General features: G+C 41.2%; 1 protein-coding gene across 1 annotated transcript in view; it reads right to left on the reverse strand.

Annotated features, from left to right (window-relative positions):
* rtraf (RNA transcription, translation and transport factor) overlaps window positions 1–8,416 on the reverse strand; it is a 37,057-nt gene extending 28,641 nt beyond the window's left edge. Inside the window, exons 1-3 of the mRNA XM_072269095.1 lie at window positions 8,247–8,416; window positions 4,591–4,715; window positions 2,425–2,524 (exon numbers count right to left, since the gene is read on the reverse strand). Of these exons, the coding sequence (XP_072125196.1) occupies window positions 2,425–2,524; window positions 4,591–4,715; window positions 8,247–8,307 (286 nt within the window). The 5' untranslated portion in view covers window positions 8,308–8,416. The remainder of the gene's footprint in view (window positions 1–2,424; window positions 2,525–4,590; window positions 4,716–8,246) is intronic.
* Window positions 8,417–10,931: the final 2,515 nt, after the last annotated feature.

Below are 10,931 nucleotides of genomic sequence, written 5' to 3' on the forward strand. Positions count from 1 at the left end.
GTCCCAAACCACAGATCAATGGGCAACCTCGCTTCCCGTCCGAACATCAGATAATAGGGCAAGTACCCCGTAGCATCATTGCGCGTGCAATTGTAACAGCGAACCAAATGGGTGATGTGCTGACTCCACTTACTCTTCTGTCCAATCTCCAAAGTGCCGAGCATATCCAGCAGGGTCCGGTTAAACCTCTCGGGCTGAGGATCATCCTGCGGGTGATAGGGGGTGGTTCTGGATTTCTCAACCCCAAGCATACCCAATAATTCATGGATAAGCCTGCTCTCGAAGTCCCGCTCCTTGAAACTCCGCTAAATGTTGCCAGGGATCTCCTGACAGTCCAAACACTTCCTCCAAAGCGTCCAAACACTCCGACAGTGAAGCCGAAGGGTGTTCCGCTCTCAAATCACGGACCACACGGGCCGCCCCGCCCCTTAAGCTTTCCACCAATCGCTGCCTCTTTTCCTCATCCGAAACTGGCCACACCTCTAACAACTGGGATGTAGCCTCAACCCAGGTCTCATATTCATCCTCCCCTTCCGGGGTGGACCTGGCTCCCGAGAAAATTCTCCGCTTCGGGTGGGGCCCCTCAACCCTTCTCACCAGGGAGGTAATGGCAGCCGCTAACTCGGAGGTCTCAGCCCTAAATGGGGGACGGGGTCACTCCACACCTCCACCCCTGGCTACTGGCACCTCCCCTGGGGCCTCATCTAGCTCCTCCTCCGGCACCTCCTGACTTTCGTCCTCTGGGAAGATGTGGAGACCCCATGGCCCTGCCTCCCCCTGGACGTGGACTGTGGCTGGTAGTTCCAAAGTCATGACGTTGGCACTCATCCGCACCAACATCCAGCTGGACTCCAGTTCTTTCCCACACCTTCCAGCTATAACTTCTACTTGCCCGATACCTTCAATCATACACAACCCTCGCACTAGTACACTTGCCGGAATTGCGAAAATCAACCCCACTTAGCACGCACGCATGATTCACCGGTACCTCCTCCAATTCACACCAACTTACAATCTTATCTCGATCCATCTTCGCACCACTTAACGCGATGACTATTACAGCTTTACCGAAAATCCAAATCCCGGACGAGCCCCCACTTGTAACGTTCTGTTATATTGGCTCGTATATGTCTAGAGGAAATCTCACCCAGCACCCGCCTCAACACTCCCCACAGGGTCGGTTGCCGCCTGAATCAATCCCAAACATCAATCATCAGCCAGCACACCCTGTAAATTTTAACAAGTACACTTTATAGATATTACTAATTCTAAGACATTAATATAAATTTGATACAGAAAGGGAAGTAATGGAAAAAAAAAGGCACCAACACTTAGCAAAGTCCAAGTTCTTCGCGCGCAACCGCTGGAGCTCAATCGATTCCTGACGACCACCCGAATCCTGCCAACTCACGGCTTGGGACCACCCAAAGTGATCGACCAGAGCCTCTCCGCACGTCCACCGTCCTCCCCGTCTCTCCTCCAACTCCCCGCCAAAACCCCCCCCACGTCCGCCATCCTCGTCTCTCCTCTGACTCCCCGCCAAAAACCCCGTCCACAGTGATATGATACAGCATTGTATCCGAAAACAAAACGATACATGACCACCCATTGGTTAATAGCACCCTGCTATCTACGATGACCCAAGCAACTGTCTCAGCATTCCCCAGTATAACATAACAAAAGAAGCCATTTTAAATTTAACAAAAAAGAAAGACCCCATACACCAATTCTGAGGAAAGATCCTCAACATTGTCCCTCTTCACAGATACAGACAGACCTGCTGAGTGTTTCTAGAATTTTCTCCTTTTTCAGATGTGCTAAATTTGCAGTTTGTTTTTGGATTTTCACATCTTCATACATTGTCTTTGCATCCTTTCCTTTGCAGTAAATTTTCATTTCTATGATCATTGAACACCATATTCTCGATTAGAATGCCCATTTATTAAGGGCCGATAACATCATTGAAAAAAAAGTGAGAAATACCTTCTACAAGATCTACTGTACACAAATGACCCAGATACCAATTTAACTATAGCTCAAGGAGAGAAAAAAACATTCAAATATTGTAACATACGAGAGAAAAATATACATCCATCTCTCTAAACAATCAACTTCAATAGGTAATAAAGAAAAGCTGGGATACTTCATTTTACAAAGAAACAATCATTAAATATTTTTAAAACATTTAAGAGAAAAGTCAAGGAAAGCTGACAAAACATTTAAGTGTCTTATAACCTGATCCTAGTCCAATGTTATGTTGTATTCTACATTTAATGAAAATTGAAGTAACCATTTTTTAACATGGCACCACCAAATTCAAAGCAGTACAAGCATAAAGTAGATTAATTTATAAAGTTATACAGGATAGGAAATCTCACACTGCAAACAATATCCCATCATATCCAATGATTTAAAGAAGCTTACCATTATCAGAATATTCAAGTCTTACAGCCAGCCCCAGAAGCCAGTCAATATTTTCCTGTCTTTCATTTGCTCTGAATGGGCAGCTTACATCTGCTAGGTACTAAAGGTAAAGATATCACAAATGCATTAGGACTTTAGGATTATAGAATTAACCATTTAAAATAGTCCTCATTACAGTTGAATTAAGGCTTACATATGAATGTCAAACAAGAAGTCTCACTGGTTGATCAAAAATCCTACATCATGAAATAGTCAGCTTTGAATATTCTATCTGTATGGATAGTTATTGATACACATAAAAACAATTATGTATTTGAAATGGTAGTGAAACGTTTATGTTAATGTAATGCGTTCTAGGAACATTCTTATTGAAAATCCCACACAATCATGGGTGGACTTGCTTCTAGTCTTGTTCTGTAGGTTCAAGAGGTTATGATGAGGTCTCTGTGGCAGTGCACACTCAACCACTGATGGGCAGGAATGCTTGACAGGACAGGTGGGTGGCTAGCATTCAATGTAGTGCTCTCCTTCTATCATTTAAGCCAATTTCGTTTGCTCCCAGTGCATGGACACTGAACGCTCCTCCTATGCTTGGAGTATACATGGACTGGAGATTCTCAAGTCAACACAGATGGTGCATGTTTATCAAAGAAGTTCTGACAGCATAGTTAAATCTTTTATATGATAGATATGAAAATTTAGAGATGAGCTTGCAAGAAAAAGAGCTCTCCCAACAGCGCACAAGAGTATGGTGGTATCCATCTATTGCTTTTAGGTACCTGCTGTGCATAATCTAAAAGGTAGCAAATTACAGGAAAAACAAAGAATAGTGAAAAACACATCATCTGTGCAACACACAAATTTCCTTGAACATTTCCACTGTAAACTTCTCTGGCCTATTGTGAAATTCTTAATATCTATATTGTATTTAATGTCAATTGAATTGTTGTTGGACTGAGATCGGCAAATCTTCTGCAAAATCAAACTAATAACTTCCATTTAAATAACGCCTTTAAAATAATAAAATATGCCTTACCAGAACCACCATCAAACAGGAAAGCAGTTCCAAAGCTTGCCCAAAGAGGTAACTTTCAAAGAGTCCTTTAATATTTTTAGAGAAGATCAAAGAAAGAAGATCTAGAGCTTAGGACCCAAGGGCTGAAGACATATCCACATAATCTAGCTGCATAAAAGCAGCAAGTTCAGGACTTTGCTTTCGTATCTAAACATGAAGGCTCTGAACAAGCTGTCAGACTCAATTTGTTGAATGAGTCAGTATACTTTGCTGCAACACTCCACATACTGTCATGTAAAAGGTGGCACAAACATGTTGACAGATCATGTCATGGACTCTATTCACTAAACTTTGTTAAAGTAGGTTACAATAGATTAGGTTTGGAATGGGATCCAGGAATTATTCAATGCATTAAGTTTTACAGTTGGTACAAAAATACGTATAAAGTGTGTAATATTTTTTGAACTATTCATTTATTGTCATGTTTTTGTTACTCACATTTTAGATGTACCTGATATTTAGAAATTAATATTCTTAATTGTCACTTTTTATAGCATTTGAATGCTTCTCAACGTCTTCACCGCTGCTGCTTTTTAAGACAAGCACAGCATCTAATGGAAGTGTGTGGTGCAAGGGGATGCAATTGAGAATCTAATATAAATTGTAGGCCAACTGTAGGCTAAAAAAAGAATAAACAATCCAACTTCAATTGCTCTTGGGATACAAAACAGAGTTGGTAAGTTAATATATTTATGCAGGAAGAAGTAGTCCAACAAATTGTTCCGGTGCCTCACAGCTGTGGTGACTCAGAATCAATTCAGGCCTTTGGTGATGCATTTTCTGTGCGAGGTTTCTCCAGAAGCTCCAATTTCCTCGCACATTTCAATAACACATATGGCTGCTGTTAGCTGGTTATTGCAAAACACCCATAACAGGACCCATTTGAAGACAAGGGTGGAGTTGAGGGGAAAATGACATTGAATCAAAGAAGATTACATGACGATCACAACAAAATTATTCCAAGTAGCACAGAGAACTTAAAAAAAGGGAAATCACAGTGACGATGAAAACAGAATAGTTCATTAGTAAACAGATTAAATTATTCATGTCAGACTAAAACATGCCACTTAAAATAAACATGTAATTCTCACCTTTTCAAAGTGCTTTGGCCATTCATTGTTGTGCACATTTCTAAGATTGCCTCGCTCTTCAATTTTATAATGCCTTATCTTTTGATCTTCAAGCCACACTATTAAATTCCTAAATGCCACCTCATCTAAAATATAAAATGGAATCTTTTTAGATGCATATTGAAAGAAACTATGGAAGGTAAGATTGCAGACTTAAGGCCAATTAAAAATGGTACCACTATACTATCAAGTATAAAGGCAATTTCATATCTAGTTTTTAATTATATAGCCATTTCATATTTCCTAATGGATCCAAAGACAAAGTTACCAACTTTCAAATTAAGAATTGACAGTTGAAATTTTACACCAAGAGTATTAGCAATTCTTTTGAAATGTCAATGACACAAAACATTACACTGACTTATCCTCCAAAGAAGGTACATAACTAGTTTGGTACATTCGGTTTTTATATTTTAACCTTCACATTTCTACAGATGTACTGTAGAGAACATTCTAACTGGCCGCATCACTATCTGGTATTTTGGGGGTACTACACGGGATCGAAAGAAGCTGCATAAAGTTATGAACTCAGTCAGCTCCAACATGGGCACCAGCCTCCGTAGTATCCAGGACATCTTCAAGGAGCAATGCCTCAAAAAGGCAGCATCCATCATTATAGACCCCCATTACCCAGGAAATCCCTTCTTCTCATTGCTACCATCAGGAAGGAGGTACACAGGAGCCTGAAGACACACACTCAACAACTAAAGAACAGCTTCTTCCCCTCTGCCATCAGATTTCTGAATGGACAAATGAACCGAGAAACACCACCTCACCACTTTTTTGCACTAGTTATTTAATTTAACATATATGGATATTTACTATAACCCAGTTTTTCTTTATTAGGTACTGAATGGTACTGCTGCTACAAATACAACAAATTTCACGAGATAGGCCACTGATATTGAACCCGGTTCTGATTTTCTGCATTTGCAGTATTTTGCTTAACATTAGCAATCATCTCCCACAGAGAAAAATTTCATGATTAACTCAACAATCTATACTTGGATTACAGGTTTAATTTTTTCCTTATCATACTGCAGAATTAAGATCGTAAATATTAACATATACTTTGAATGTCCACTTTAATTGGGATCTTCTCCAAAGTTTAAAAATAGTTAAGATTTTAGTTGGCTCTGAAAATCAAAATACTGTAGATGCTGGAATTCTGAAATCAGGTAGCATCTGTGGAAAGAGAAAGAGTTAATGTTTCAGGTCCAAAGTCCTTCATCATTACCGGAGAAAAGTCTTTGAAAACAAATTTTTAATTACCTATAAAATAAACAGCATCATATTTAACTTTTCCAATATTAAATGATTTTACACCAATATTTTTAATGGTTTAGTTATTTGCTATTCTGATGGGACAGTTTTTGTTATTGGAGAAACTAATTGGAGAAGACAGGGAATTGAACAAATGGCTCAAATAATGAATTACCTCATTAGTTGGTTTTAGACTTCGCCATATGTAATTTGTTTCTATTTCCATCTAGGTAACATTTAAAGTAATTAATTGCTGGTGGTTGCATTTTGACATATTGCAAAATGTAATTTGTCATACAAATGACATAAATTTTGAATTGACACTGAGACAAAACAACAGGATCAACTGAAATAAAACATTTGATGGGAAAATTAAAGGCAGCTGTAGTTTGACTGACACAAAATGCTGGAGGAACTCAGCAGGTTAGGCAGCATCTATGGAAAAGAGAAAATGGTCGATGTTTCAAGCTGAGACCCTTCATCAAGACTGAGAGGAAAGGGGTGAAATGCCTGAATAAAGGGGGAGGGGTGGGGAGGAGAAAGAAGCTGGCTGGAAGGTGATAGGTGAAGCCAGGTGGGTGGGAAAGGTCAAGGGCTGGAGAAGAAGGAATCTGATAGGAGAGGAGAGTGAACCATTGGAGAAAGGGGAGGAGGGGACTCAGGGGGAAGTAATAAGCAGGTGAGAAGAGTATGGTCAGAGCAGGGGAATGGGGGGGGGGTGGAATTTTTGTTTACCCAAAGGAGAAATCAATATTCATGTCATCAAGTTGGAAGGTACCCATATGGAATACAAGGTGTTGCTCCTCCACCCTGAGGGTGGCCTCATCGTGGCACAAGAGGCGGCCATGGATCGACACGTCATAACGCGAATGGGAATCGGAATTAAAATGTTTGGCCATCGGGTAGACCCACTTGTGGTCGATGGTACAGAGGTGCTCAATGAAGCAGCATGGTCCCCCAATTTACGATGGGTCTCACCAATGCCGAGACTGCATGTAGTTTGATGAGTTGACTGCACTTGTCCCTTGTGATGCATCTCTGGAGGCACATACTTCAGTAACTAAATTATATGGAGATGATACAACTTTACACATTCCTAAACAGGTCTGAAAAATATGGTAACTGTGGTAAATTATTCAACTGATCCAAATTTGTGTTATTGAAACAAATTAGTATGAGCCATCCACCAGAACCCCCAAAAAAAAGCCATGATCCTAGATTTGTAGCCCTGAATTTTTTCATATTTTTTCCAGATCTCCTAACACATCTTCCATACAAGCAAATCTGACAACTGACCTTATTGCTCCATTATATAATTGCTGAAATTTGTAGATAGATTGTAGAAAGTAAATCACAGTTAAACTTCAATGATAGTCATAAAAAGGCAGCTACTTCACAGTTCATGCACAATTTTATTAGGAAGGAAAAAACAATCGTATTTCCACCTTTATAAACAGATTATATAAGCCTTAACCATGTCTTCAAAATTAAGACAATCTGTTATAACACACTCAGAAAATAAGGCTGAAATATTCTGGCTTAATGCCTTTTAATTGCATAAAGTACAAAATACATTTTAATGTACAGCATCCAAGTAGTATCACCACACCTCCACAAACGCTGATTTCACAGCGTTTTCTGCATGAAACTACACCAGAATTTTCAATAAAATTTCTAATGTATAAATTACATTTATTACTTCTTTAATTTCCACTAACACTAATTTGAAAATCTGCAAAATTTTCTTCAAAGCTTAATAATTGGAAATGGAGCAGGAATTTCTTACTTCTGTCCAAAATATCCATTTCCCTACTCACTTCTACTTCTGCCACTCTTTAGGTGAGTGACCTGACTGTATTTTCACTAAGTTCCTTTTAATATCACCCCATCAACCTAAGTCTGATCTCTTGAGAGTTCTAATTCAAATTGCGCGGACTCGCAGTCCCGCGTCTTTAGAAAAAGGAACTTGTCCAAATGCTTCCTTTCAATCACAACCAAAATCCGGTTTCTTCATCATTCATTTTCCCACTACATGTGGATGCTTATTCAAAGAAGTAAAAAAATGCAGTTTTCTTTTGCTGGCATTATAACCATTACTCCAGTGATCTTATGGTGCACTTCGTTAATTTTTCATAACATATACCCTAATATTATAGCAAAACATCATTATGCAAACATAAAAAAGGGGGAGGTTGAAAATGCGATATAGAGGTCGGTCCCCTCTTTCTATCCCGGAGTGCGGCATCACTTCACCCTATCCACGTAGAACACATCGCAGAGGCCCCGGAGCCTATTACACCGGGCCTATCAATCATTTCACAGTCACGGACCAGCAACCAGTCCCCCAGCCGTACCTTTACAGTCAAACACGCCGCTGTTATGATACTCTAAAGCCGCTAGTTTCCTCCGAAACATGCTAACGTTTACTTTAATAATGCCCAACAATTAGGTCAACGCTACTAGGTCGCTTCAGCGAATCGACCCCGTCGCACGTTCCCTCTGGGGGACGTCACCGCGTCACTCGCCGAGCGGTTCTCTTTGGATGACGTCACTGCGTTACGCGCGAGCTTCGGCTGATGGCCGATGAAGCTTGTTGCTAATGAACCCTAAATATACCTTTTCACATAAGAGAGGCGGGAGTAGGATATTCTTTCTCTCATGACTGCCACATTATTCAATGAAATAATAGCTGGTCTTTTACCTCAGACTGATGGTCCTGCTCAACAGCCACATGACATGATTCCCTTATTGATCCCGCTTTTTAACATGCTTAGAACATTTCTCTTGGATATAGAATTACAAAGAATAACCTTCCCCTGGGTAAAGAACTTCATTTTTCATCTCAGTCTGAGTGGATAAACTTATTTTGAAGCCATGATCCTTGGTTCTAGCTATCTAGAAAAATATCTTGGGCAAACCTTTTAATAATTTCCTACATTTCAATAATATCACTTCCCATTCTTCTAATCTGAAGTGAGCATAATCTCTCTATACGGGACGACAACCCATCCAACAGTATCTATGTCCGTCATCACCTCAGGGATCATTGCAAACTCTCTGCCTCTACTTGTGGCTTACTTTTCCACGCAAGGTTGTGTCACTGGCAGACCTGAATATGTTACTGACAATCCTTTCAACTAAGTGAGTTGCAGGATGTTACAGAAAGGGTTGGTAATGTAGCAGGATCCTCTTTTGAGTCAGTATGGGTGGGAGTCAGGAACAGGAAGTGAGCAGTTACTCTATTGGGGGTATTCTATAGGCCCCCTGGTAGCAGCAGAGATATACAGGAGCAGATTGGGAGGCAGATTTTGGAAAGGTGCAAAAGTAACAAGGTTGTTATCATGGGTGACTTTAACTTCCCTAATATTGATTGGCACGTGGTTAGTTCCAAGGGTTTAGATGGGGCAGAGTTTGTTAAGTGTGTCCAGGACGGATTCCTGTCACAGTATGTGGACAGTCCGACTAGGGGGAATGCCATACTAGATCTAGTACTAGGTAATGAACCGGGTCAGGTCACAGATCTCTCAGTGGGTGAGCATCTGGGGGACAGTGAGCACTGCTCCCTGGCCTTTAGCATAATCATGGAAAAGGATAGAATCAGAGAGGACAGGAAAATTTTTAATTGGGAAAGGGCAAATTATGAGGCTATAAGGCTGGAACTTGCGGGTGTAAATTGGGATTTTGCAAGGAAATGTGCTATGGACATGTGGTCGGTGTTTAGAGATCTCTTGCAGGATGTTAGGGATAAATTTGTCCCGGTGAGGAAGATAAAGAATGGTAGGGTGGAGGAACCATGGGTGACAAGTGAGGTGGAAAATCTAGTCAGGTGGAAGAAGGCAGCATACATGAGGTTTAGGAAGCAAGGATCAGATGGGTCTATTGAGGAATATAGGGAAGCAAGAAAGGAGCTTAAGAAGGGGCTGAGGAGAGCAAGAAGGGGGCATGAGAAGGCCTTGGCGAGTAGGGTAAAGGAAAACCCCAAGGCATTCTTCAATTATGTGAAGAACAAAAGGATGACAGGAGTGAAGGTAGGACCGATTAGAGATAAAGGTGGGAAGATGTGCCTGGAGGCTGTGGAAGTGAGCGAGGTCCTCAATGAATACTTCTCTTCGGTATTCACCAATGAGAGGGAACTTGATGATGGTGAGGACAATATGAGTGAGGTTGATGATCTGGAGCTTGTTCATACTAAGGGACTGGGAGGTGTTGGAGTTGTTGAAATACATTAGGACAGATAAGTCCCCAGGGCCTGACGGAATATTCCCCAGGCTGCTCCACGAGGCGAGGGAAGAGATTGCTGAGCCTCTGGCTAGGATCTTTATGTCCTTGTTGTCCACATGAATGGTACCGGAGGATTGGAGGGAGGCGAATGTTGTCCCCTTATTCAAAAAAGGTAGTAGGGATAGTCCGGGTAATTATAGACCGGTGAGCCTTACGTCTGTGGTGGGAAAGCTGTTGGAAAAGATTCTTAGAGATAGGATCTATGGGCATTTAGAGAATCATGGTCTGATCAGGGACAGTCAGCATGGCTTTGTGAAGGGCAGGTCGTGTCTAACAAGCCTGATAGAGTTCTTTGAGGAGGTGACCAGGCATATAGATGAGGGTAGTGCCGTGGATGTGATCTATCTGGATTTTAGTAAGGCATTTGACAAGGTTCCATACGGTGGGCTTATTCAGAAAGTCAGAAGGCATGGGATCCAGGGAAGTTTGGCCAGGTGGATTCAGAATTGGCTTGCCTGCAGAAGGCAGAGAGTCATGGTGGAGGGAGTACATTCAGATTGGAGGATTGTGACTAGTGGTGTCCCACAAGGATCTGTTCTGGGACGTCAAACTTTTCGTGATTTTTATTAACAACCTGGATGTGGGGGTAGAAGAGTGGGTTGGCAAGTTTGCAGACGGCACAAAGGTTGGTGGTGTTATAGATAGTGTAGAGGATTGTCAAAGATTGCAGAGAGACATTGGTAGGATGCAGAAGTGGACTGAGAAGTGGCAGATGGAGTTCAAACCGGAGAAGTGTGAGGTGGTACACTTTGGAAGGA

The sequence above is a fragment of the Mobula birostris genome, chromosome 1, assembly GCF_030028105.1.
Source record: "Mobula birostris isolate sMobBir1 chromosome 1, sMobBir1.hap1, whole genome shotgun sequence".
NCBI lineage: Eukaryota > Metazoa > Chordata > Chondrichthyes > Myliobatiformes > Myliobatidae > Mobula > Mobula birostris.